Source organism: Rhopilema esculentum, chromosome 20 (genome assembly GCF_057945365.1).
Source record: "Rhopilema esculentum isolate cy_ngs chromosome 20, ASM5794536v1, whole genome shotgun sequence".
NCBI classification, from domain to species: Eukaryota; Metazoa; Cnidaria; class Scyphozoa; order Rhizostomeae; family Rhizostomatidae; genus Rhopilema; species Rhopilema esculentum.
The window spans coordinates 1,593,626-1,621,064 of NC_142834.1; the positions used below are offsets into that span (position 1 = coordinate 1,593,626).

At 37.2% G+C, this 27,439-nt stretch overlaps 2 protein-coding genes, 1 long non-coding RNA gene and 2 pseudogenes across 3 annotated transcripts; 3 read left to right on the forward strand and 2 right to left on the reverse strand.

Moving 5' to 3' along the window:
* LOC135687744 (uncharacterized) lies at positions 1 to 5,870 on the forward strand. The gene is made up of 2 exons (XM_089114546.1): positions 1 to 199; positions 650 to 5,870. Exons 1-2 carry the CDS (start codon positions 1 to 3, stop codon positions 793 to 795), a joined length of 345 nt encoding a protein of 114 aa, XP_088970672.1. The 3' UTR covers positions 796 to 5,870.
* A 6,459-nt stretch (positions 5,871 to 12,329) lies between these two features.
* Positions 12,330 to 14,971, reverse strand: LOC148957785 (uncharacterized). Its single transcript, XR_016145094.1, has 2 exons — positions 14,863 to 14,971; positions 12,330 to 14,412 (listed from the first exon to the last, which is right to left on the reverse strand). It is a non-coding gene; the product is annotated as an uncharacterized LOC148957785 (long non-coding RNA).
* A 2,445-nt stretch (positions 14,972 to 17,416) lies between these two features.
* Positions 17,417 to 19,410, forward strand: LOC148957786 (uncharacterized; annotated as a pseudogene).
* A 1,542-nt stretch (positions 19,411 to 20,952) lies between these two features.
* LOC148957787 (uncharacterized) lies at positions 20,953 to 21,771 on the forward strand (annotated as a pseudogene).
* Positions 21,772 to 22,583: 812 nt separating this feature from the next.
* LOC148957788 (uncharacterized) lies at positions 22,584 to 23,663 on the reverse strand. The gene has a single exon (XM_089114444.1). It carries the CDS (start codon positions 23,661 to 23,663, stop codon positions 22,584 to 22,586), a length of 1,080 nt encoding a protein of 359 aa, XP_088970570.1.
* Positions 23,664 to 27,439: the final 3,776 nt, after the last annotated feature.

The window sequence follows — 27,439 nt, forward strand, 5'->3', positions numbered from 1 at the left end:
ATGGCAGAGAAAAAGATTCTGTATATGGATGGCTGCACAGCACTTGGCTTGAAGCATAATACAGCAAATTCAAGATTCCTCAAGGACAGAGGAGGACGTTTTAAACCCACCCAGAGTGTGACAAAAATATGCAAAGAAACAGAGAAGTGCTTCAACAGGATGCTGGTATCCACTGGTGGAAATCTTCCACGATGTGCAGGTTTGTCCCCTTGAGCCACAAACATGAATAAATGTAAACAATGATTACAAACCCAAAGAGTTATTGAGGATGTCACCAAACAACTAGTTTTCAACCCTTTTTCATGCCAATGTACATATTGTATTTTAATCTTTTATATATCCACCATCTTTTGAATATACAGGCATGCTATATAACATACTATAATTAATTAATCTCTCTATACTTTATCTATATATTACAACAGTGTGGCTCATTACATGATTAAATTTTACTGGCAAAACTATGTAAATCAAAAATTCCAAAAACAGATGAAATCCTTTGTTTAATCAAGAGAAAAAAAGACATTCACAGTAGTTCAAATACTTGTTGTCAAAACAATGCGCATCAAATTTCCATAATGTTATCACAAATTTTACTAATTTGAAAATATTTGGTTCCAAATACTAGAGACCTTTCTGGTTTTTTCAGGTATCCCTGATGCAATAGCAACTGCTGGTTTAGGAATTGTTAACTTGCCTACTGTGCTCAGGGACCTTGATGAGAATGTTCTAGACTCTGCACTTGGTGAAAATCAAGTTTTCAATCTGATCAAGACCTTGGCCAAGTGTTACTGATAGGTAAGGTTGTACCACCTAGGAAAAGAAACAACCCAGCTTTCAGGCCCTAACATCAGAAAGAAATTCACAAAGCTAATTTCTCTTTAAACACCAGTAAAGGTACAGAAAGAAAACTGCTGACTGAAATCAATCTCTTGGCAATAGAGTAACACTGTAAACACATGTATGAACAAAGTGGCAAATTTTTGTAAAGTGAATCCTGTGTACCTTTTTAAAATTAAAGCAGAATTCGGTTCTTTTAACACATTATCAAATTATTTTGCTTTGATTCCCAGTGTTTATTGTTCAAAATTCAGTCACGCATCCCGGGAAATTGGCTTCCGCCTCGAAATATTTTACCTGTTGTTTCAAAATGACTTATAGCTCGGATTCTGCTCAAAATTCAACAAAAAGAATTCAACCCAGCTTTCAGGCCCTAACATCAGAAAGAAATTCACAAAGCTAATTTCTCTTTAAACACCAGTAAAGGTACAGAAAGAAAACTGCTGACTGAAATCAATCTCTTGGCAATAGAGTAACACTGTAAACACATGTATGAACAAAGTGGCAAATTTTTGTAAAGTGAATCCTGTGTACCTTTTTAAAATTAAAGCAGAATTCGGTTCTTTTAACACATTATCAAATTATTTTGCTTTGATTCCCAGTGTTTATTGTTCAAAATTCAGTCACGCATCCCGGGAAATTGGCTTCCGCCTCGAAATATTTTACCTGTTGTTTCAAAATGACTTATAGCTCGGATTCTGCTCAAAATTCAACAAAAAGAATTATAGAAAAGTTTTAGGTTAGAGGATGCTCTTTTAGGTTATTCAGTCTTGATTAACATAAGCCCTAACAATTTGCTGTGATTTCCAGTCAAAGTCTGAGACCAAGAAAGACGAGCGGAAAAAAAATCAAACTCAGTTTTCTTAACATAAAGATATGGAATGATACAAAGAAAAAGCATATTTTAATAATTAGCAGATTAATAAGAAATAACGAGGACATAAAAAACAACTTACACACACATTAAACTACATGAAAGTCATGAAAGCAGTCATTGTTAATAAGGCAAGGGAACATGTATTTCCCTGCCTCCATGTTGCTGCAGCCTGTGCATACGAAGCGGGAGTACCCATCCTTCTTGTTTTTTGTTCAGTTTTTGCATCTGCCTCGCTTTTCAACCTTTTTAGGCAGATGCTTTTCAGCACCCAAGTCTGGATTGACTTGTCTACCGCGTTTTCGACCACTTCTGTTGCTGCCAATGAGCTGCATGGCTAATTTTTTCCTGAATTCAAGGAGTGTCATGGTCTTCTCTTTCCCTGTCCTTGCAAACCGCTTATGGTTCGGCGACTCCTTCATCAATACGAAGGCATTGGAAATAGATAGGTCCACCAAAAACCAAAGGATATAGGTCCACCAATGCCGAGATTTTCTGGCACAGCAATAAGCCGTCCGCATTTGGTCTGCTCTATCCACTGCAGCCATGTTTTTGTTGTAGCTCCGAACAGGTGGTGGGCATGAGATTTCCTTGTAACTCCCATCCTTTTGCTTTCTTTTAACGGATGTTTCTGCCAAATTCGGATTAAGGTTAGAAGTCAGGCTTTCTCCCCTTTTTTTCCTGCCATACTGTTGCAGTCATGCCATTCTTTTGCCATGTTTTCGAATCGCCTGGTTGCAACTTTAGGCCTGACTTCTTCCCTCTTGTTACACGCATCTCGTTCGGAAATGACTTGGCATTACTTTTGACAGTGCCGCATCCATAAATCCCATTTTTTAGGAGGTTTTCATGAAGGGCGACACAATTGAAATAGTTATCGAAGTAAACATGGTGGTTTCTGCCACGAATGTTTGTTGTCAAACGTTCGACAACCGTTCTTCCGAGTTCTTTCTCTTGGCCATGATTTGCTTCCGGCTTCCCAACGTAAACTTCGAACTCACAAACATACCCGTTCTTGCTGTCTGCCCGCTCCCAAACCCTGATACCATATTTAGTTGGCTTGGCTGGCATGTACTGCCTAAATGACAATGTGCCACAAAACTTTATCATTGCTTCGTCTACAGCATTTTCTACTCGTCGCTACTCAAATCAAAATGATTGCATGCCGCCATTTTGCATTGAAAGATAAACAAACTAGACCTCTGAACTTTCAACCGTTGTTTTCTCCAGATTTCTGACCGTGACCTACCCAATCATTTACCACCATTTGAATCTACGTTGTTCAAACTACAACATGGTATTGTCTGAATAACCAATTAGAGAGAAAAATGACTGCGTTTAGCCAATCAGAGCTCATGTTGCCGCATGGCAACAGTCGGGACACGGAACGCAAATAAATTTGTTGCAGTTCGGCAACATTCGGGATACAAAGTATGAAAAGAAATGTTGTCGCACGGCAACAATCGGAGTGTATGAGTTAAAGCAGGTTTTCGTGGGAAAGGCATGCGATCCCATGCGCACGCCCTGGTGCACGCCTGCTGCTTCCCAGGTGTGCAAAATATCGCTCGCTTTCTTTTATTTTCAAAGCAAAAAATTTTTGAAGATTAGTTTTGTGGGTTTTCGTGCTGAAATTTATTTTCAGGCCACTTCAAAAGGACTAGACACCCTGTCAGGATTTTGGATTAAATTTCAATTTCAAGAATAATCATAGCGCTAACCTATTTTTTATTCTACCAAACCTCTTGACCCCTGTTCAATTCGAAATTCAAATCAAAATGGCTATAAACAGGCCTTAAGCTACATTCACATTTATCGTGGTATGATGCGGCACACTGCGGCATGATGCGGCAAAAACACGTCAAAAAACGCACACCTTTTATGGTCCGCGGCATGAAAAATGCGACAAGTGTGAATGGACCTTTAGTTTGAAAAATTGTCAGTTTGTAGCAACCTTCCTTTCTTCCTCATTATCAGCATTCATTATCCAACTTGCTAATTCCTCTCACCTTAACACTCTAGGTGTAGATTCCAATGTCAAAATTTCCTGTCTTTTGTTTGGGCCTATTTTAACCTACAAGCATGTCTATTAGAAAACTATTTACACTAATAGTAGCCCTTCCTTTCCCACACCACGTTATATTTCTTTTACATAATTAGCCATCTGTTGTGAAACCACATGTGTATATATCAGACTTTACCAATAGATTTATAGTTAGTTTGTTTTCATATTCGCTGGAGAAAAAACACACAAAATACAAGCAAGTCCAGCCACGATAAGACCATCATTTCCAAGTTTTCTTTTCTTTCTATACTGTCTGACGGATCACAAGCCCGTAAAACAAACGACGAAAAAGAACATGAAATAGTTTGAACAGTGCGAAATGGCAAACCTGTAGTGGTGGCATTGCTTGATATAAAAATATTTGGTGGAGTTGATGCTATGTCAATCAAAACTGCAATCGAAAGCATTTTTTCAAGTGAAGATGGTAAAACACTTCAAATTTGTATTACCGATTACAATGGTGAGTGCAACAGCAGATAGTGCCAATGTTAATCTGGGGGTTTATTCTGGTGTTTTGACACAGATGAAGCATGAAAGAGAGTGGTTAGTCAACATACATTGTGTTAGTCAACATACACTTGAAGTTGGCATTAAAGGATGTAATCAAAAGCTTTGTTCCTTTTCAATGATTGGACAGCCTTTATAAAGATTTGTGGTATCTTTTAAGAAACTTAGGAAAGCTGAAGGCCGAAATTATGGAGGCAGCTGCTGCACTAGATATCACATTTTATGAGTTCCAGATTCTTTGGGATCCTTATCTCTTGTGTTCAAAAAACAAAACTTACTGGCATTTGAAATCCCACCAGCCATAGAAAGGATCAAGGATTCTTTAAAAGAAATTGCTGAAGAGGTTAGTTTGGTAGCCAGCCATTTGAGAAAATGAAGCTTGGAAAGAAATGGAGATAAAGTGACTGTCGAAGTTAGCCTGGTCACGAGAGACAGAAACCGGATAATCGTGACCATGCAGATTTTGAAATTGAAGGTCTAGCGAATGCTCAGTCTGAGACTATTCAAGCAACTCTACAGATGTTAAAGGAAGCTGGAAGACTACTGATTCCAGTGATTGAAGAGCGCTTTAATTCAGTTCATCAAGACCTGTTTGGAAGCATGATCTGGCTTGATCCGAAGTATTGGGACAATGCAAGCAAGGAGTATGGGATGGAACAGATAAAATTTGTTGCTGATTTAATCACAGTTTCACTACAAGAAGCCTCATTTGGTTGTGAAAATGTCATCAAAGAGTGGAAATCCCTGAAGTACTTGCAGAGGTCTCTTTACCCAACAATAGAGGCTGGCCAATTTTGGGAGAAAATTCTAGATTTCAGACATGCAGAGTTTCCAGATTTGTGCTTACTTTTCAACTTGTGCTTTTGTGTTTTGTGCTCAAACTCTTCGGATGAAAGAGCATTTAGCATTCTAACTACTATATTATCTGACAAGTGCCTGAGGATGTCGCACAAAACAATGAAGGAGTGCATCATTATTGCAGGGAACAACACGAATTGGGACAAATCTGACTGTGAAAAGATCTTAAGTAAAGCAGTAGAAATCTGCATGGGAAAAAGAAGAATCCCAGTATTTCCAAAAAATCAATACAGAGAAAGAGACAGATTGGCAAAGTAGTAACCAAAACGTTGACACTCTTTATATGCAAACTTCTTCACCCGAGGATTCAAGTGATAGCTACGACAGCATAATTTAAAATGTTATAAAACTTTCGCTGATATTGATTGTCTTTTGTTGATATATTGATTAATTTCGGTTCTTAATTCTCTGAAAAGTTGAGCAGTTATCAATCATATTGCTGGAATCATTGTCCTTTTTGCAACTTCTGCATAGACCTACCATAATTACCTAGATTTTTCCAAAGAATTAGTGTCACACGTAACCACACACAACCACACTGGATCATGTCAGGTGCGTGGTGGTTAGCATGCCTGCTATAATCTAAGTGTTATAAAACCCTTACTGTGCAAGTTTATCAAACCAATATAAATGTGAAGCTAGTTCTTTGTTAGCTTTGGTCAGATTTCCAAGGCAAATACCATTACCAAAGCCTGTTTAGGCCGGAGTGAAACATTAGTCATTTAAAGATTTCAGTTTTTTATATTATTCTTTTTCAGGATCATTTCATGCGCTACTAGATTGTAATTTGTCTACTGTGCTGTTCCTTCTCTCCTTACCATTTCCAAATTGAAACAGACCTAGACCGAGAAAATGTAAAACTTTACAAACACAGGTACGGAATTATTAGCAATAACTGCTAAAGTATACATAAAAAATACGAAAATATCAAATACAACTATAGTACCCAACAGATTCAAAATGTCAAGGCTTCTGGTGCAACTTCTCATACAAGGCTCATAACCTACTTTCTCGTCTTGGGTAGGACTAATATGGCTGCCGCAATTTTTAGAATGCTTCATAGAAAGAGTATAGTAGCTCGATCCAGTCTTTTTTTAGATCAGTGTATAGAGTGGATGATGGTCCAGCGTTCTCAATCATAGCCTTAGATTTTGCGGGGCCATTATATGTGTCGCAAAACAAGTCTAACCAAACTGTACATTTGCTTGTCCACCAGAGCAGTTGTTGTTGTAGTTGTCCTTCAGGTCGTTCGACCCCTGGTGATGTTATGAACCTGACGTCTCCATTCAGCTCTATTTTTAGTGTCTTTGTTCAGCTGATAAACATTTCTTGTTGTCATCGCCTTAATGTTGTCAAACCACTTTGTTGCAGGTCTTCCTCTTCCTCTTTTCCCTTCAATTTTTCCTTGCATTATCAGTTTTTCTAAACTGTTGTCTGCTCTATTTATGTGGCCATAATAGGTTACTTGCCTCTTTCTGATGGTGTTGAATAATGATCTTTCTGTTTTTATTTGGCCTAGTACCCATTCATTCGTTCTTCTAGATGTCCACGGCACCCTTAGGAGTCTTCTCCATACCCAAAGTTCAAAGACTTCAATCTTTTTCATTTCTGCTTTTCTTATTACCCATGTCTCACTTCCATATGTAACAACAGAAAATACTAATGCTTCGATTATTCTTATCTTGGTATTTAGTGTGATGTTTTTGTCTTTCATTATCGTTGTCAAATTGGTCATAGCCTTCCTACCCAGCATTAGCCTCCTTCTAATTTCTTTTGTGTGATCAGAGGTTCTGGTTAATGTACAGCCAAGAGCAGTACATCTTGAATTAGTTGCGAGCCTAGATGTTGATATGTTTTTCAAAGCATTCAGACGCTTTAGAGGATTGCCTAGAATGATCCTATCTGATAATGCTAAGACATTTTATACAGTCCCGAAGGAAGTTTATTCTTCTTGTTAAGGTTGTCGGAGCTCAGCTTGCAGGAAAGGGCGTTATTTGGCGGTTTATTGCCCAAACAGCCACGTTCTGGGGAGCTGTATGGGAAAGGATGGTGAGGTCAATCAAGCCTTGTCTTAGGAAGATAATAGGCAGAGCTTCTCTTACATTCGATGAAATTGATACTATTTTGGTAGAGGTTGAATCGGTAATTAACTTGAGTCCTATCACATATTTGTATGATGATACTTTTGGTATATAACTCTGTCACACCTTATATAAATATGCGTCTACGTATTTTACATGATCCTAATGACAGTTTGTTCGAAATTGTCAGTACACAAGAATCCTTAACTCAGAGAGCGAAATATCACTGAAAAATACTTAACGATTTTTCAAGGCGTTGGGAGGAAGATCTAATTCCTCTAGAAGTTCAGTTTAGTGAATGTAGTTCAGTAAATGAAGCTGATAGTACTGTGTTAGAAACTGTAGACCAAGACAACACAGATATTAGTGTATCTAGTATAAACGCAAGAAGAAAGGCTGGCATTATCGGAGAAATTAGAAGAAGATACAATTGTTACTAATTATTGGACATTTATTATTATGCTATTGTTCTGTTTTGTTGAAATTTAGTATATCTTCTTGAATACTTGTAATTGAACCGGGGAAGTGTATTAGAATTATGAAGCTTACCCCCTGTGCGCAGTAATTATATCATTGCTTAAATTAGATTTGTGCGTAACCACAGGTAAAAAACTTAGCACAGTGTGCATTGTACTTAGGACTCGTCATGGAGGTTTCATGAGGGTAGACGAGAAAATCATAATTTAGGAAAAGTTGAAGGAAAAAACATAGAATTAGCCATTGAGCTGTGTAATCGCATTCTAAGTATTATATATAAGAAGTTGTTTTGTTGTGTTATTAAAATGGTCAAAATTCAATTCTTGCCCTCTTTATCGTGAAATTCTAAAAAAATGGAAGTTTACAACAACCTGAAAACAATTTTACGGTTCAAATCAGCTATCAGTAAAGATGGATGACATCCACATAAAGAGCAGATGAAATGGTATAGATGAATGACACATGGAAGAAACCCATAGGGGCTTTCGAGCCATGTGCCACCTGTTGAGAATTTTGTGTGAAGTGATAATAAATCAATACACAAAATTAATAAACAACAATAACTTATTTAAACTAGGAATAAAAATTTTGAATAATAGAAGAAGTTAGTTTGGAATATGATAGTTTACACGTAAGTCTTATCTATTGTTTGAGGGAAAGGGGGCAAAAATTAAAAAGGGGATAAAAAAGGGTAGTGGATTGCTTTTGAAACTTTATTAGGGATCTTGTCTTTCTTTGTGTGCCAATTCTAACGTATATGTAATGGAAGTTGGTACTAGTAAATTGAGATCACAAATTTGTGTAAATACTAATCTTCCTGTTATGCAAATGAGCCCAAGACAAAGCATAGGGCTCAAATCTTGATTGGCTGAGAGCTTGCGCTAAATCATGTGACCTCTCTCGCCGCTGAGCCAATCACAGCCCCGGAAAGTGTAAACAAACTTAGGCCAAAGCCGAAAATTGGGCATTTTTACCAACGTCCATTAAAAAAATAACGTGTAAAATCTGCTACAATAAATTTCAAATTTTTTTAACTACATCCCTACACAGATAAATTTCCCACAAATCTACCGTGGAACATGACCTCGATTTTGTGTTGTTAAGAAAATACAGCGTTGTAAACCTAGCCATAGGATACCTTCACATCCAAGGGGTTTAAAATTAACACAATTTCAAGTCAATTATTGCTGTTACCCCATAAAACCAAAATTTTGCATATTTCAGTTGCTTTAAATCTGAATATCACATTAGACTCAGCTTAGTTTTAAAAAACTCTGACGAACAACGCATGCAGTCTTTACTAGAGCTTTGATCAACGCAAAAATGAGAGAATTTCCCTTTTCAAGACAAAAACTCTCAATAGCTTTCAACTGATCATGTAAAAATGCTCCACCTAGCCGGAGAAGCTTTTAAACTGATACATAATGACTTATTTTGCGACTGTACCATGTCCTGAGCATCTCTGCTGAAGCACAGGTATCTAAGTACTGTGGGGCGTGAAACGATTAGTTCTAAACATGTGCTGGGCACTCAAACAGAATCGTAATATATGTACATAAAGGGAAAAAAGCTACTCAAAACCTAATTAGAAATACTTACTGTGTTTCTGTGAGTGTTGGAATCCTGCTTTGACAATTTTTGAATCATGATTTACATAACGCGTTTGAAGGTAAATTTGTGGGTTATTCTTGTCCTTGTGACATAAGAATTCATATTTCGAACAATTCTTCACGCCCATCTCTTCCAGTCCGTTGCAATTTTAAATTTAGGAGATAGAAATGATGAAGACTTTTGAAAACAGGAACTACCCGCATGTTTCTCAAATTTCAAAAGTTAGCAAATGATGACGTGTTGTAACAAAGTGAATTTTCAAAAAATTAAATTCAACTTTTAAAAGTATTGCAGGGGTTTCGAGATTTCTTGACTTTTCAGTGAAAGGTCTACATATTGATTCTTCGAAAAGTAACTTATGATAGTTTTAGAATAAAGAGAGATGCAAATTGTTTGACATTTAGTTTTAGAATAAAGAGATGCAAATTGTTTGCCATTTTAATTGTTTTGCTTGAAGCGTTTAACTGTAAAACTGTCAGAATAAAAAGTCATTTTTTGAACAGGGCTGATTTCTAAAAGTTCTTGGAAGGGGGCTCTAGATGCGATTTTATAAGACCGGTTGTGGTTTCTTATGACCACGATCATCTTTTATCACACCCATCAAATGAATTCACCAATACTGAAGCAAATCAATGTTTGATATGACTGTTCTTCCCAAAACAATGCAGCTATACTTCAGTATACTTAACAGTATACTTCGAAGGTGAGACACTAATCAAAGAGGTACCAGTGATGAGAAAATTAACAATTTGTGCATCCTTTCTCGTGGTATTTGCAAATAAAACTTCATTGATCATGCTTTCGGAAATCCCCCTTATCCTGAAAAGATCTAAGATCTAGATGAGAAGACCTGAAAATTCCCCTTTAAGAGGCAGAGCCTCCAAAACCAAGAAAGAGCAAAGGGGCTGATTTATCGCCCCCTACACCCCCCTAGAAATCACCACTGACTATGAATAGTTTCACCTCATTGTATGTAATTCAGCTATTCGTGACAGTAAATTATGAGTTTAAGGCTAATGTCATGGCAGTTTGCTTTATAATATGAAGCATAAAGAGTTATCGTTATTTTAGAAATCGGCCTTGTTCAAAAATTGACTTTTTATTCTAACAGTTTTATAGTTTAACGCTTCAAGCAAAACAATTAAAATGGCAAACAATTTGCATCTCTCTTTATTCTAAAACTATCATAAGTTACTTTTCGAAGAATCAATATGTAGACCTTTCACTGAAAAGTCACGAAATCTCGAAACCCTTGCAATACTTTTAAAAGTTGAATTTAATTTTTTGAAAATTCACTTTGTTACAACACGTCATCATTTGCTAACTTTTGAAATTTGAGAAACATGCGGGTAGTTCCTGTTTTCAAAAGTCTTCATCATTTCTATCTCCTAAATTTAAAATTGCAACGGACTGAAAGAGATGGGCGTGAAGAATTGTTCGAAATATGAATTCTTATGTCACAAGGACAAGAATAACCCACAAATTTACCTTCAAACGCGTTATGTAAATCATGATTCAAAAATTGTCAAAGCAGGATTCCAACACTCACAGAAACACAGTAAGTATTTCTAATTAGGTTTTGAGTAGCTTTTTTCCCTTTATGTACATATATTACGATTCTGTTTGGGTGCCCAGCACATGTTTAGAACTAATCGTTTCACGCCCCACAATACTTAGATACCTGTGCTTCAGCAGAGATGCTCAGGACATGGTACAGTCGCAAAATAAGTCATTATGTATCAGTTTAAAAGCTTCTCCGGCTAGGTGGAGCATTTTTACATGATCAGTTGAAAGCTATTGAGAGTTTTTGTCTTGAAAAGGGAAATTCTCTCATTTTTGCGTTGATCAAAGCTCTAGTAAAGACTGCATGCGTTGTTCGTCAGAGTTTTTTAAAACTAAGCTGAGTCTAATGTGATATTCAGATTTAAAGCAACTGAAATATGCAAAATTTTGGTTTTATGGGGTAACAGCAATAATTGACTTGAAATTGTGTTAATTTTAAACCCCTTGGATGTGAAGGTATCCTATGGCTAGGTTTACAACGCTGTATTTTCTTAACAACACAAAATCGAGGTCATGTTCCACGGTAGATTTGTGGGAAATTTATCTGTGTAGGGATGTAGTTAAAAAAATTTGAAATTTATTGTAGCAGATTTTACAAGTTATTTTTTTAATGGACGTTGGTAAAAATGCCCAATTTTCGGCTTTGGCCTAAGTTTGTTTACACTTTCCGGGGCTGTGATTGGCTCAGCGGCGAGAGAGGTCACATGATTTAGCGCAAGCTCTCAGCCAATCAAGATTTGAGCCCTATGCTCCAAGACAAAGGGTCCCCACTGCCCGGCGGTGAAGACACTTACCAGCCAAAACCACTTGATCAATTTTCAAAATTCTTTTTCCATTTCGTCCTGGATACTCAAACTTGTGTTGATGGGGTTTCTTTTTCTCGTTTTTGCTTTCTTTTTTTATATCTCCCAGGTTCGTACGAAAATCATCTCAATCATTTGTGCTCTCCATGCTCTTTGTCTCATGAAACCGTGAATGTGTTTCTGGGAAATTTTTACCTCTTGCGATGTTTTGTGCTAAAAGGAAACAGCATTGGCTCTATTGCCATTTTCTCTCACCGCCTATTTTTGTAGATGAACGATGGAATACGCTGATGTCTTGGTACAACAAAAAAGACTTCACTGTGGAGAAAAGGACTAAAGTTTTATAGATTGGCTGTTGTCTGTAAATTGTATTTCATTAAAGAGCATCTCCAGCTGGTTTGATGACACTGTGACGTAAATTTGACCTCACAGTGTATTTCGCATAGTTTCAATTCAAATCGAATGGAAGGACGTTGATTCACAAATTGAACACTGCAAGTTCTTTTCTGTTGACTGTAAGCAAAGATACTGCAATAGAGACTGGATAGGAAAGATACTACAATAGGCGATTACGTTTATCTTCCAATCGCGTGTTTTGGAAAAATTGTAGGGTATAGTCATTTCCGGTTTTAGTCTCACGACCATACCGAAAATGACATTCACCGAATAAAGCAACATTCAAGAATGGATTTCACCTATTTTCATGGCCAAATCGACGAAGAATTACTTGAACTTGTTGTGTCGAGGTAATGTAGTCCGTTTCTTTGTGTACTTTAAAGGTGCTGCAGCCATTATCTCTGTCTCCGCGAATAAGAATTTAAGTCACGGGGGTGTAGGCCCTTCTATTAAACTTCAATATTTCATTTTCTAACGAGTAATTGCAAGAATGCCGATTGAACATAATGTATGCTCGATGAACCAGGGATAATGCTAGTGAAAATGTTGATTTACATTATGATTAGGCCTAGGAAACTACTTGTTTTAAATTAATGATGTTGGCTTTGGCTTGATTTTTCATCGACACGGCAGCAGCACCAGTCAACAAATCACGAAACAATAAAAGTGAAAGTTTCTCGTCTACGGTGTTTGCGTCTGGTTAAATTATTATTGATGTTTTCCTTTTAGGAAACCACTATTAAATTTTGTGATGACAGTCAAACTTTGTTATTCACCAACAAACGAGGAGCAATGCAAAGAAAAGGGAAGTTAAAGAGCCAAATCGTAAGAAAAAGGGGGTGACTTTAAAGGAGAAAGAACATGACGCCCCTCAGATTTGTATGAATTCAATCATTAAGGGTGCTTTAGAATCGATGGCCAACAAGACGGTTTTGATGGAAATGTATGGAAAAGTTCTTCAAAGGATACTGGAACTTACAGGACCTGCTGATATAATAGGCTTCCCAAGTGGTCTTTTTAAGAACAAATTGGAAAGCAAAACCAATTATTTGGATTCCATGTGGACAAATTTCCAGAAAGTATGGGGGATGAAAATGTTAGAACAAATGTGCAAGCCCGCTTAGGTGTCTCCAAGGAGTTCAGTTCATGGCTTATGTTGCGCTGCTGAGAAAAAATTGCCAAGCAGAAGGAAGGAATAGAAGAACCTCAACAAAGCTAAAAATACCTATGATAAAGTAAAAAAGAAACATGCAGCAAAAGAAGCTGAAAATATTTTGAGGCAGAAAATAGAATTACTTAACTGTTGCAAGAGTAATGAAGAAGAGTGGGTGAGGTGAGGGATAAGAAATTGATTGATAAATCGACCCTGGTTGTCTAACAAACCCAAAAGCACAATTTGTTGAAATCTTTTATAAAGCTGAAGAAATTTGAGGAAAGCTATATCTTCAAATCCAAAAACTATTAATGTTGCCTCTATTGCTGTCACCATTTTCAAGGAGTTATCCACATTGCTAGCTACCTCAAAGTGTTTGTTTGATTTTGTTGATGCAGCTACTGATTTGAAAGACACAGTTTTTAAAGATGCCATTCGGATCTACATTAAAATTAGAGCTTGTGCTCATGCTAGACATGTGAAAGAGACACATTAATGTGCAACTGGACGACAAAAGAAGGAGAAGTCATTACGAAAGAAACTCAAATTATCTTCCTAAAGATAATAACAAACTTATTTCTTGGAATGCTCAGCTATCAGGCAAAAGTTAATATTTCTTAAAATACAACAATTGAATATGGATGAAATATGAACTAAACAGCTTGAAATATAGCTAATATTACAAAAATAATTCTAATATAGAAATATTTATTTTCTTGTCTTTTTAACAATATACAAAACTTGATATGCCAAAATTGCTGGTATTCTATTTTTTATTACTAGCCCCCTCTATTACTGAACCATTGAAACACTTTCCTCGCTTTCCAAATAAGAGGAAAACTACATCTCTTTCTTTTCTTCATAGGATTTCTCAGAGAGAACAGAATTTGTATCATTCGAAAAGGGGTCCACAGAAACTTTGTTCCGAATATTACCAGTTTTGTCAGCAAGACCTAAGGCTACAGTCTCATCAGAGCTATGTAAAATGACCCAGGGCTGTTTTATTTTGCCAATGCTCTTTTTGAAATCTGTGAAACCTCTTCATTTGTAAAGCACTGGTAAGGGCACCTCTTCAAAAAGTCCTTCAAGCTCATGCCTTTGTTTCCCTTGGTTATTTTCATGACTTCTTTTATGTAAGAACTGTGTAGGCAAACTTCCAACAAGGAGGTCTTTTCTTCCAGTCTTTCCTACAAACAACATTATGAAATAATTTATTGTCAATATGAATACAAGATAAAGAAAATTTGAGTTGCCCCCCAAATTTGCTTCTAATTTTGCTAGATATTTTTGTCTCAATGACAGTTGATGATTTTGACACTTTTCTCAGGAGGACTTTGGTCCCATCAGACTATTGCCTGCTTTGTTTATTCAACAGTGACACTGTTGATATTCTCAGTCGACTTATCACCAGAAACTGATTGATAGGAGTTGTGGGGGTCGTGACAGCTCCCCTCAATAATAAGTCAAAAATCGATTGAATTCCTAAGTAATATTTATATAACCTTTTTCGTAGCCCCCCTATCCCCGAAAGGATTTTTTAATGAGATCTGCATCCAATCTTAATAATAAAACTCTTATAAAATAATACGCAAAAATAATAATTAATGAAAGAAGTAATGAAAGTTACAGTGACTTACCGATCCTAAAGCAATGTTGATCAAAATGCCTTGCGCAAATGTAGGCCCTCTCTGCGTTGAAACTCCTATCGCATCTTTTTACTTTACACAAAAGCTGCATTCTCCACTCCTTTTTCTCATTAGCTTATCTTGGTAAGTTGACAACAGTTAACTACCGTGCCGAATAGCTGCAAAGCTCGTCATTATCCATCAAAACCAAACAAACCGGAAATGATCATTCCCTACAAGTTTGAATAAGCAGTGATGCATAACATGTTCTATTGTTCGCTTCGCAGTTTCCTATCCAGTCACTATTCGACTATCTTTGCTGTAAGTTTGAGCTTTTCAGAGACAGAGTCTGAAGCCGTTAGTTGCTCATCGTTTCTGGAGAACAACTTTAGTATCAATTTCGATTCGTTATACACGAGGGAAGAGCTGGAACTGGAAGCCATAGCTTTATTGGCCTACACAAGTGATCAAAACAAAGTCCCAACACAGCATGTACACACTCAGACTCACAAAGTTGGAATCGTGGTACGCATTTCATATTTGATCTTAAGAAACATTTGCAGTAGATTTAGATGCAGTTATTACTTCTAAGTATGCAAGCTGATATAAACACACTATAACTTTTATCAATTTGTGACCATGAGGGGAAATTTTTATTAATGAAGGATCATAAAATCAATGAAGGATCAAGCAAAGGTAGTTGCTCCGTTGGTCAAATATGATATTTGTTTAAACAAATGAAGGTAAACAAAGAAATGATTTGAAGATTTGAATTTTCTCGTTGGCACTAAGTCAAATAATCCAGGCCCGCTTTAGGTAAAGTTGTGCCTTGTGTTTATTTCCTCTAAATTTTTTTGGTAGAAGAGTAAACTGCAATTCACTATGTGCATGTTTTTGACTCTTTTTCATGAATACTCTTTTAATTGTATGGAGGCAACCAAGTGGCAGTAAACTCTGGCGGCATTGGACAGCCAGTGGTGCAAGTCCTTTAGAACGTAAGTGTATCTTGATTTATACAGCAAACTCCACATATTATAGTAGAATAAAAAAGAACAATCTTTGATCTACTTATCTGTGTAAAATTCATCCAAATTAGGTGCTTTTGCAACTTCGAAAAGTAATTAACTGTTGCGTCACTTTTTCAAATTTTCAAGAAAATCAGGAATTTAGCCCATGACTGCAGGTCAAATTTTTTTTGGCGCTCCTGAACGAAAATAGATAATTATACCATTCCTTTTTCATGAACTAGAGTGATAGTGAGGCTATACGAAAACTGCTGGCCAAAGATGACGCATCGTTGCTAAGTGACTGAACAATGCTTGCAAAAGTTTGTCACATGGTCGCGCAGTGCAATCGCTAGTTCTTCTTCTTTGGCCAACGATCAGGGCAAGTAAAATTTATCTAAGTATTCATTTGTGATGTTCTTTCTGACATAAAACACACCCGAGAGGAGCGCCGTTCATTTTTGTCTCTATCACTGATGTCTAATTTTCTTGCTCTCAGCTGATTGCTATGTGGTCCTCCTGCATAGAGGGTGTTTTCGAAGGTTCCAAAAGGGGATGGAGGAGGGTCCCAAACTTTTCTTTGAAATTGCAGGGCATCTAATGATTTTTTTGACGATCTTTCCAAAATAAATAGAGTAGACACTTTAGAGAAAATAACAAACAGCCTTATTTTACAACTAAACGGTACGTTTTCTGTATCACGAGTTTTTGAAATTGTACAGTGTCTTGTTCCGTCAGCCTCTGACATAGTTAACAAGAATAATTTCCGCCAACGAGTGAAAAGTTTAGACATATCAGCTAAGAAATTAAAAAAAAAGAAAAAACAGCAAGGAAAACGAATTCTTTAGCGAGTCTTTTAATTTAGTGCTTTGTTCTGATATAAAATTGACAAATGTGGACACGCCGCACAAAAAGAAACTTTGCGAGGAGAAAAAAGGTGCCCAACAGGAATACTCGAGGTCACTGACAACTTTGAAGAAGCTGAAGATTGACAAGGAAGAGCTGTAATTTTGGTCGACAGAGCAAGATATTCGGCATGTGGTTGAGAGCAAAAAGAAGGAGGAGGAACATTGAATGGAGGTAGAAGAACTGTAGAAGGAACTTGAGGAGACACAAGAGGATAAGGCAATTATAAAAGAAGAGCTTGGTCTAAACCAGGGGTCGGCAACCCGCGGCCCGGGGGCCACATGCGGCTGGCAAGGTACTTTTGTGTGGCCCGGAAGGCCCCTGTTAATCTATAAATAATTTGTCCCAATGCACGAGTGTCGGCTCGGATTCAGTGATCCTAGATTCTTGTCTAGATTAGCATTCCTCGTTAACATTACTAGTCACTCGAACAAGCTGAACAAGAAGCTTCAAGATCATGGTCAATTTGTGAATGTCATGTATGAACATGTTGTCACGTTCCTGCTTATGCAACATCTTTAGAAAACTTAGCTGAATCAAGGGAACTTGGTTCACTTTCCATCTTCAAATGGAGTTGATTGAGCTGCAGGGTACCAGTGAATTGAAACAGAAATACAAAGAAACTCAGATAATCCTGTTTTATATGGAGTATCTCCATGGTGGATGATGGTTCATATCAAGGTCTGGTGCAGCATGCCAAGAAGATGTGTTGCATGTTTGGGAGTACTTCTTACCTTTGCGAAAAACTCTTCTCAAAGATGAAGTAAGCGAAGAGTCGACTGCGATCTCGAATGACTATCAACATAAACATTCGGCTGTCAACATAAACAATTCTGCCAAATATTGAAAAGTTGGCCAAGGACATGCAGCACCAAGTTGTGCATTAGCTTCTTGTAACATAACATACTGAACAGTGAACATTTACTTTACACCTATCTTTGTATTTACGAACTGCTTCAACGTTACAGTACATTTACCGATAAATACAATTTTATTGATAAGATTAGCAGTTAGGTAAAATTGGTATATATTAGAATTTAGAATTATACTGTATTTTGAGTTGCGGCCCTGGTATGCATGGCAGAAATCATTTTTGGCCCCCTGTTTTATAAAGGTTGCCGACCCCTGGTCTACACAGACAAGAACTTGTCTCATAGAAAAAGAAGGTGGGAGGACTCAGGAGCAAATTATCATCGCTGCCAGGTTCATCATCCTGTTCAAAAAACCGTCCCAATGTGATAGGGATATAATTTTTGTTAATAGTTCAACTGATAATCAGGATGTCTTTGAAGGTGTGAGGTATTTCGGAAATGGTGATAAGAAAGAATAAGTAGTGGCCTGGTTGAGTCATATGTTAAAATTTCTTCTAATCTACCAATTTTTTCTGTGTCGAAAAAGACATTAGGTCAAAGAGCTAAACTTACGTTTGATGTGAGGGGGACGATTTCTGGAGGTGAGTTCGATAACAGTGATGAAAGGCATTTACTTGTAGTTGAGCTAATGAAAAAAATCCAAAATTTTTATAAGCAGGCAGCTGCTGCAGCAGGTAATTCCCAGGCAACAAAGGTATCAGTTAAGGATGCTATTAGTATTAAAGCCCTTGCTAGACTAAGTATTAACAAAATGAGAGACCTAAGAAGTTGTTTACATAAGTTGGGTTGCAACTTTATTGCCATCGAAGAGTAGAATGAGAGCAGCTGAAAGTTTAGAAAGTAAACATGTAACTGATAGCTCTAAGGTAGAATCTGGCTTACTCCCTTTGAAAAGGACAGCTTTGTCAGAGGACACTGAGTTGCTTCCCTATATGAGAGTAACTGACTTAAAAAGTTGTTTGCAGGAAACAGTGGATAACTAACCTGGTGAGTGTGACCCTTCTATTTTTGCTAATGAGGTGTGGTTTTTGTTTTCAGGTGATAAGGGTGGTGGTAATATGAAATTTCATGTTGAAATTTTAAATAGTATAACATCAGGGTCTGTACACAATGTTCATCTTTTTTGCATGTTTGAGGGAGCAGATAATCTAGAAAATCTGTGGAAAGTTTTTGGTGTCTTTCGTAAAGAGGTAATAGAGATTCAAGAGGAGGATTTTCCAGATAATGGTAGAAGATGAAAGTTTTTTTAGGAGGTGACTTTCATTTAGTTGATGATATGCTTGACCATCAGAGTTCAGCATCAACCTTTCCTAGTTGTTTAGACTTAGTAACACTGAAGCATTTAAGGAATCATAGTGGAGAGCCTCACACTCCACTAAACTGTTAAGATATTGGTTTAAGAACTATTGATGATTATGTCTTTAATTACAATGAGAATCTTTAAGATAATCGATCTAATGGTAGCCTTCATGATAATGGTAAGTTTCATGACAGTGTAATAGATCAAATGCTTTTACCCATCAAACACCTTGATTTTGTTGTACTACATATTTTGCTTGGAAAAACGTTGGCTTTGTATAATCTGTTATTGAATTTTTGTCAACAGCTTCTAGGCTTCGTCCAAACTCAAAACTTCTTTCATTTTTAGCTTCGCTTTCACAAAGAGTCACTTGTGTGAGACGGCCTAAGATGTCTATGGCTGGCAGCGAAGAACTTGCAGAATTTCCGAGCTTTCATGTTGTAAATGCTCATCAACTTCACTCGAAATGCTTAAATCAAGTCCGGGGAAAGCAATCCCCTGAGCCATTTTGAGAAGTGCGCCATTTTGAATTTTGATCGATCAAGTGCTGGCAAGTGAAAATTCGCTAGGGATCGCTGAGAAGTTGATCCCTAGGTTTGAATATTCGCTAGGGATCGCTGAATAAAGGACAAGTCTCAATAAGTCACAAGATGACGAAGAATGTTATTTTTAAAAACCAGTAGAGGTAGTTTAGCTTAAGTTAAATGGTTTTCCTTAATTTTTAGTTAAAACATAGTAGACAACACATTTCAACACAGGTTGTTGTCGCTTAGACAGACGTGCTTTAGCTTGCTCCTGCCAGCGGCTTAAAATAAAATTTTTAATGGTTCTAATTTGCTTTAAATGAATACTTTTTAAAAGCTGTGTAAGGCTAATAATATCTAGCAATTCAAAACAATGACGAAGCCAAGAAAAGAGATATCATCTGGTGCTACACCCACAGACCCTGCCTTGGAATTTACTGTGGAGAGTCTATACAAACTTATGAAAGAAAAATTGGATGATCTGGATCAAAAAGTGGCGACGATATCATGTATTGACAAGTTGCTAATTATATAATTGAAGAACAAAAGCAGAAAATGCGTGAAATGGAAGATAAATTTGCCATACTCGAAAGCCACATCACTCATTTAAAAAAATCAAGTGACAATGTTGAGCAATGCAAAGTTATGCCTTCGAATCAATGGTATTGATTTGCAACAAGAAGGTCAAATAGAGACTGGGGAAGAGTGAAAAAAGTCAAGAATGTTTTCAACAAATTTAATATCGAGATTCCCGATACAGTTGTCGATCACGCGCACAGGATTGGCAAGGTCGTAAAGGTCAACACCGTACACGTTCGGCAGATGATAGTGCGTTTTACCACATGGCGGCACAGTACCATGGTGTATAATGCCCGGAAAAACAGTGGTAAATATAAAATAAACTCTATCTCACAAAGCATCGAGGAGATTTGTTAAAGAAGGCAAATGAGCTGTTGAAATCGTATCATCAGAAACTTTTCATTTTTTAGAACACGTTGTTTCTTTGCTTTATCAAACTCAAGATGAGCGCATCAAATGAGAAGAAAGCAAGCCGAATTCAAATATTATTTCTTATCAGTACGAATTGAAGAATCGATATAGAACCTTCATTTCTTGCTTTTAATGTAAATGTGTGTTAGTTGATGTATTTCTAAGCACTTTGCAGATTTTATAGCCCTCTTTCGTTGAAGGGAATTTTCCATAAATTTCTTATCGAAGTAGTAGGCCTATCATGTGTCTATCCGAACGAGGAGAAGATATCTTAACGTTTATTTCTAAAAAATATCTATTTGTGACAGGTAGACTATCGAAACTGATGTAGTTCTTGTTTTGTGTAAATTATTATGCTAGTAATTCAATCTCAAAATTTCCTTTGAGCCTTCGATGTAAGATTACGACATTTTAATTGAACAATGTACATTTAACTTTATTTTTGGACGTTTTGAATTCTTTGGCATTAAAGGTTGTATAAAATTATAAATATTACTGGCAAAAAAATGTCTATGTTTCTTGCGCTTTTCTTATATATTTTTCGCTTAATTTCGCTTAGGCCCAAGATGAGTTGGACAACTGCTCATGATGTTGCATTATGCCGTGAGATTCTTGTTCTGGAGCTATATAGATTTAAAGTGGGTAGTAGAGAAAGGGGCCAATGCTGGGATTCAATTGCAGAAAATTTGAGTACTTTAAGTTACCCAAAGTTTTCTGTGGACCAGAGGGCAGTAAGAGATAGATTCTCAAAGTTGGAGAGATACTTTAGAAAAAGAATGGCTAGCGAGGTACGAGCAAGTGGGATATCCCCAGAAATGACAGAGCTTGATGAAGCCCTAGAAAATATTATTGAAATGATGGAGGAGGCAGTGAAAAATGGGAGAGGAATTGAGAAGAAGAGGGAGGAGAATGAGAAGCAAGTCGCAGAGAATGTTAGAAAGCGCTCAATGGAATCATTAGCAGAGACATAGAGAGAGAAGGAAGGAACAGGAAAGAAGAAGAAGAGACACTATTATGGCTCAGACACAATTGAGTATTTGAAAGAAAAAAATGAAAGGGGGAAGCATTTTATGGAAAAGAAATTGCAGTTGAAAGAAAGAGAACTGGATGTCAAAGAGAAGGCCTTGAAAATAAAAGAAAAGGAAGTAGAGGGGAAACTACAATGTTGCCAAAGGGAGGAATGGCAAAATAATATGCTGCTGCAGCTTGAGGAGAAAGTCAATTTTTTGAATCAACAGCAGCAACAGCAGCATTTTATTTTGCAGGAGATCAAAGAGCAAAATGCTAAGATAATGAATTTAATTAAACAAAGCTCTTCAGACTAGTAATTTTGAGGTATTTTTTTAAAAACATTTTATTGACCAAAATTTGAAAATTAAAATATTACCCACTCCAATGAAAGCTTAGAATTGGTTAAAAATTGGGTGTCTATGAAGTACCATTGGTGTCTCCATCTTCTTACCATATTTTCAGAAGTGGATGGCTTAAAGTTTGTTGCTCTCATGGATTTCTCTAAAATGCAAATGCCTACAATCAACTTAAATACTAAGGGTTGAATCACTGTGGCTTCCATTTGAAAATTCCATTTATCTGCCAAAATTTCTCTTCTATTAATAAGCATGATTTTTATAATAAAATTTTGCTTTTTATTGAGAGCAGTAGCTACTTGAGAAAACATGTTAATTTACTTATATTCTGAACTTTTTCCACATTACAACTTTCAGCCTTTCAGCCTGTACTTTTTTTCAACAAGAAACATCAAAATTTTTTGAAAATCATTTGCAAATAGCAATGCTCAAACCTTAATAACATTGATTGCAGTATTTTTTAAAATTTAAGATAGTTTACAATCTATTGACCTTTGCTGTGTTGTTACTTGTGAAAATTACTGTGCACAAGGCTGTAATAAGAGTGCTTGGTACTTTATCGACAGAGCTTCTTTTGTTTTTGCCTGAAACTAGGAGTTGCAACTTGGAGCTGTTCTCTTCTAAGCACTAAAGTATGTTATTATTTCCATGAAATGTAGTCATGAAAGTTGTCAAAACCGTGTGCATAACTGAGGTTGAAATAATTGGCCAAGTGGTAGTTTTTAAAAAAACTTTTTTGGTTTTAAATTTGCTGGTCTCCTTTGGCATATTTATATGAAATAATCTCCAATTGCAGGAGGCTGGAGATTAAAATATTCTGAGGTACTTGATCCATACAAGCAGGTATTGGCATTACGAAGGAGAGCACTGACAATGTAGAACTGACCCACAGGACTCAACCCAATTTTCTGATTTTTCTTGAAGTCCATGAATTTAAAACTATTGATGATATCACCAAAAATCCATTCAACTGACACCCTAACTGTGCTCATGGACTGATTGAATGCATGCTCTTCTGGTGTCAGGTAAGGTCTTCTAGGAAATGGGCGTTGTAAATGAACCCTGTGGGGGTATGCTGGATCACCATACAGACATAGTGCTTGACCTTCTGGGGAGAAAGAATACTCTGCCAGTTGAGGTAAAAGCCCAGAAATTGCAAGCAAAGCACTGTCATGACGCCTTCCCTCTACAGGACCAAACAGGTTGGCAATCAAACCATTTGGTGCAACTACCGATTGGAATTTGATTGCATGGACCCTTTTGTGACCGTTGTAAACAGCCCTTTGATTTTTTTTCGGCCTGCATATGGGTCTAACTGTCCCGTCAATAAATCCCCAGCAGTTATCTAAAGCAGCATCTGTCTGGTGAATTGCATCTGCATAAGCCTTCAAATTGGCTCTAGAAAGCCAAGGTTGGTCTAAGTTTCGGAGAAGATAACCAAATCGTGTGTGCAGCATGCCAACAAGCTTGTTGGAAATCATGCTCAACTGGGGGACTGGTCGTCCAAACCTTGGAATTAAATCGCCATATCTGCAAGGATATGAAAGGCGACAAAGGAGAATACAGAGAGCTTCAACGGAGTCAAAAACAACACCATTGTAGACTCTAATCTCTGGTGGCAGATGAAGTGCATCTAGCAGGGTGTAAACATCTTCTTTCCTAAATGGAAACTTTGCCTTGCATTCATCATCATCCATTTGCTCCAAATCAAACCTTGCGTAATGCCAATACGGAAAGTATGGATTCCTTCGGACATTTCTATCTGCCAGGAGAAGTAACTCCTCATCATCGATGAGACCAGCATCATTGTAGGCATAGAGAATTTCATCCACTCGATCTACGTTAGCCATGTTGACTTTGAGTCATCGTAGTGAGATTTCATAACAAAAACAAAATGGGACACTACTGGGACGATGTGACCGCGCTAGTTTACAGGCCCCCTGTGAGTCATCGTCTTGTAAAATCGTAAGCTCTCTAATTACTTGGGTCTGGGGCAGTTTAGATTGTCCCTATGTTTCAAAACCTGTCACTACTTTGTGTCCTGTTATATAGGAAGTTTCCTACATCATTTCTATCATACGTTATATATCAAGTAGCTTATGTTTACTTTTAAGACTCTTGGGCTGCAAGCACAGCAAAAGAGATATGGATCTGGCAAGAGAGATTTAATTCCAAGTGCTAGAAAGCAAAGAGTCTTTGATAAAAGGCAAAAAAACAGGTAAGAAACAATGTAAGGAAAATTGAATGTTTTTAAACTATAATTGTTATGTTGTGTTTTCTTTGTAAATTAATTATACAGTCATTGATTCATGTATGTCTTGTTCAAGATTCCATCAAAAGACTTTTGTATTATTTTATATACTTCTCACAATCCATCTTTTATAATGAAAGGCATTGAATAAGAAAAAGAAAAAAATCTAAAATACAGTTAAAGGCAATTCTTTGACCTTTTTGTGAACACAGTGCGTCCTTTGATTAACAACGTTCATGTTCTTCAGTTCAATTTCTTTCTGAAGCTTCCTCTTAAAAATGTCTCTTCTTTAAGTTGCCTGTATTCGATTGGTAACATGTTCCAACATCTGAAAGTTCTTGGGAGAAATGAAGTTGATATTAGGGCCAATATTGATAAACTGCCACTGACTTTTCCCTTGAAGCTGTATTGGTGCCATTATGTAGGATAGAATGTTAACAGCAATATTATCATTTACTGCCTGAAGAGGCATGACCTTGCAACATAGGCCATTTGAGTTCTTTTAACACATCAGAGACACTAGAGTGTCAATCATAATCTTATCCATAAATTATTTCAGACCTCAAGTTAAAAGCTTTCCTATTTGCTCAGGAGCCCAAAGAACAAATAATACAACAAATATCATCATGCATGTCATTCCAAAAGACCTCGAGGAACATCAACCATATCCTTGTAAAGATATAGGAGATCTGTTCACTGTGAAATGCTCACAGACGAAGGTCAACAATGCAAAAGTTGTCAGTCAGTAGACAATGAGAGCTCTATCATCAAGGCAATGGGAGCAAGAAAACAAAGATCTATGATACCTGCAAAAACCAAAGCCCCAGTGTCAAAGACAAGTCCTTGGCGAATTAAGATCACTATTCAAGCACAAAGAATAAAATGTGCACAGCTGCAAAAGGAAATTGTTCAATAAAGAAGAGCTTTTGCAGTCAAGTTTTCGAGTTGATGATGATTTAAGTAGAGACTTTTTAACAATTCTTGATCAATCAAACACTGAATGACACCAACTTTTATGAAACTGTTTTGGGAACAGCAGAAAAAGCTTTTCTCAGCAAAACCAAAGGGCATCAGATACCATCCTATGATTATCAGGTTTGCCTTTCATTTTCCCCTGCTTGCTATGAGGAATTGAGAAACAGCAAAGTCCTTATTCTTCCAAGTCAAAGGACCTTACGAGATTACAGGAACTTCATTAAACCAAAGACTGGATTTAATGAAGAAGTGATCTTGGATCTTGTTGACAAGACCAAGAGTTATTTTGATCTTGAAAGGTATGTTGTGGTACTAATAGATGAAATGAAGATAAAGGCAAACCTTGTATTTGACACTGGAAACTTGATTGGGTTCACAGATTTAGGAGACCCAGAACTAAATTATGGAACAATTAAAAAAGTTGATGAACTTGCTTCTCATGCAATGGTATTTCTGCTGTGTGGTGTCTGTACTGACCTTTGGTATTCCTTTGCCTCATTTGGGCCTCAAAGGGTTAGATGTCAGGAGTTGACATTTTCTTGTTGTTCTGGGAGGCTGTCTGCATCCTGGAATGCACTTGCAACTTATGGGTAATTGCGGTTACAGCAGATGGGACAGCACAGCGAATCTTCAGTTTGCACAAGAACTTGGATGGGGATTCTAATAAGGAATTTATATTCACCTGAACGATTTACTTAATTTTTCTCAGATGCCCCTCATCTGATTAAAACAACACAAAACTGTCTTTATCAATCTGGCTCAGGAAAGACAAGGTATTTATGCAGGTTGTCCTCGCCCCTAAAACGAACACAATCTTTGTTTCTGTTTTCCCTTAAAAGGAACAATCTATGCGTTTTTAACATGTCCTCGCTACCAGTGGTTGTGGTTGTCTGTAGTATTGGAATGGCGGAGGGAGAGGACCGAAGCTTTGGCAGTAAGAGTCGAGCCAAGAAAGTTTTTCAGAAGCTTAAAAGTTGCTCAAAGAAGCATTTTAAGAAAAAGAAAAAATACCATGTTGTTTGTGACTTCAGACATCAGTCAACATTCAGATATCAGACGCGGCGGAACCATAAAGAGAGAGAGGCCTACGCTACAAGAAAACAGAGAGGGTACAACACAAACGTAGGTAGACCCTGCGAATCAGACTAGTTTGAGACAGAAGGTGATGTTGCAGTTTTATTGTATTTACCTTGTCTAAACGACCTGCTGAGAGCACTCTCAAGGTCATAAAAATTGTATTACCAAACATGGGTACAACCCGTTCTAATGGATGTAGCTCATTGTATTCACTAGATACAGTTAATTTTGTATTTTCTAGTCTACTAAATATCGATGTACTCATTTTTGTAAATTTTAGGGTGCAAATATTTGCCTCTGCGCCATTTCTCGTGTGTTTCATGCGTGTCTCGTATGTTCCATAAGATGGCTTTGATTTTACTTAAGGCATTGTAGGCAGCTTAAATCTAAACGTTGTAGGATTAGGAACCTTCATAGGGTTGTAGGAACCTTCATAGACTCCCCTATACTTTACGTAGCATCTGTGAATGTCTCATTGGACTTTTTCATTGTACTTATCAATTCATGCCTGAGAGCAGCATCTTCTTTGGCTTCATTAAATAATATAGCATCTCTTTGGGAGGCTGACAACTTCTTTTCCAGATGTCTTCTTTTTTGTCTACTAGCATTGGTGTAACTGGTGTGGTTGCCTTTCTTTTACCAGTTTTAGGTGTTGAATATCGAAATCTTTGCCTTTGAACTCCATAGTTGCACGGTAATTTACTAGAGAGCTTATTAGGTAGTCGATCATTGATGGTGTCCACCTGAACGTCTTTTTTCTTTTGCTTTTTTCAGTTATACCCCGGATTACATTTTCTGGTTCTATTTCAGAGGAAGCCATTTTGGATAAACTTGTGTGTACTGCGCATGTGTTAATGTTGAATGTCCTGGCAAGTGTCCGGTCTTACCGGGATGATCTGATGATATGGAAAAAAAACGTCTTGGTCAGGCGGGATCCCGCTTGATCAACAACGGGATCCCGCTTGTGAAAATTATCTCGTCTAGCCGGGACAGGATGTTTTTGTCATGTAATTGCAAATTGGTTTTTACAATGGTTTGACTGCAAGTGAAGGATCGCAACAAACGTCCCGTCCCGGCTAAGAGCGGGACGTTTTCTCTCATATAATCAAGCCCTAAATTTGCATTTTGATCAGGAAATTTATCCCTTACCATCCAAACACAGCAAGAGGGAATCACTTTCCTATTATGCTTTCCTAGCCTACCCCAGGCCCAGAGACAGTACTGGCGGTAAACTGTAAACCGCCAACAGGCATTGTTGCTTCCGTCAAAGGGTAATGAAGATGGTCTGCATTATTGCGTATTGCCAACTCTAGGGTAACTCTA

Coding starts and splice junctions, on each gene's coding strand:
- LOC148957788 (XM_089114444.1), bottom strand. CDS start 23,663: ATGGCTAACGTAGATCGAGTGGATGAAATTCTCTATGCCTACAATGAT.
- LOC135687744 (XM_089114546.1), top strand. CDS start 1: ATGGCAGAGAAAAAGATTCTGTATATGGATGGCTGCACAGCACTTGGC. Junction 200..649: donor AAATCTTCCACGATGTGCAG/GTTTGTCCCCTT, acceptor TGGTTTTTTCAG/GTATCCCTGATGCAATAGCA.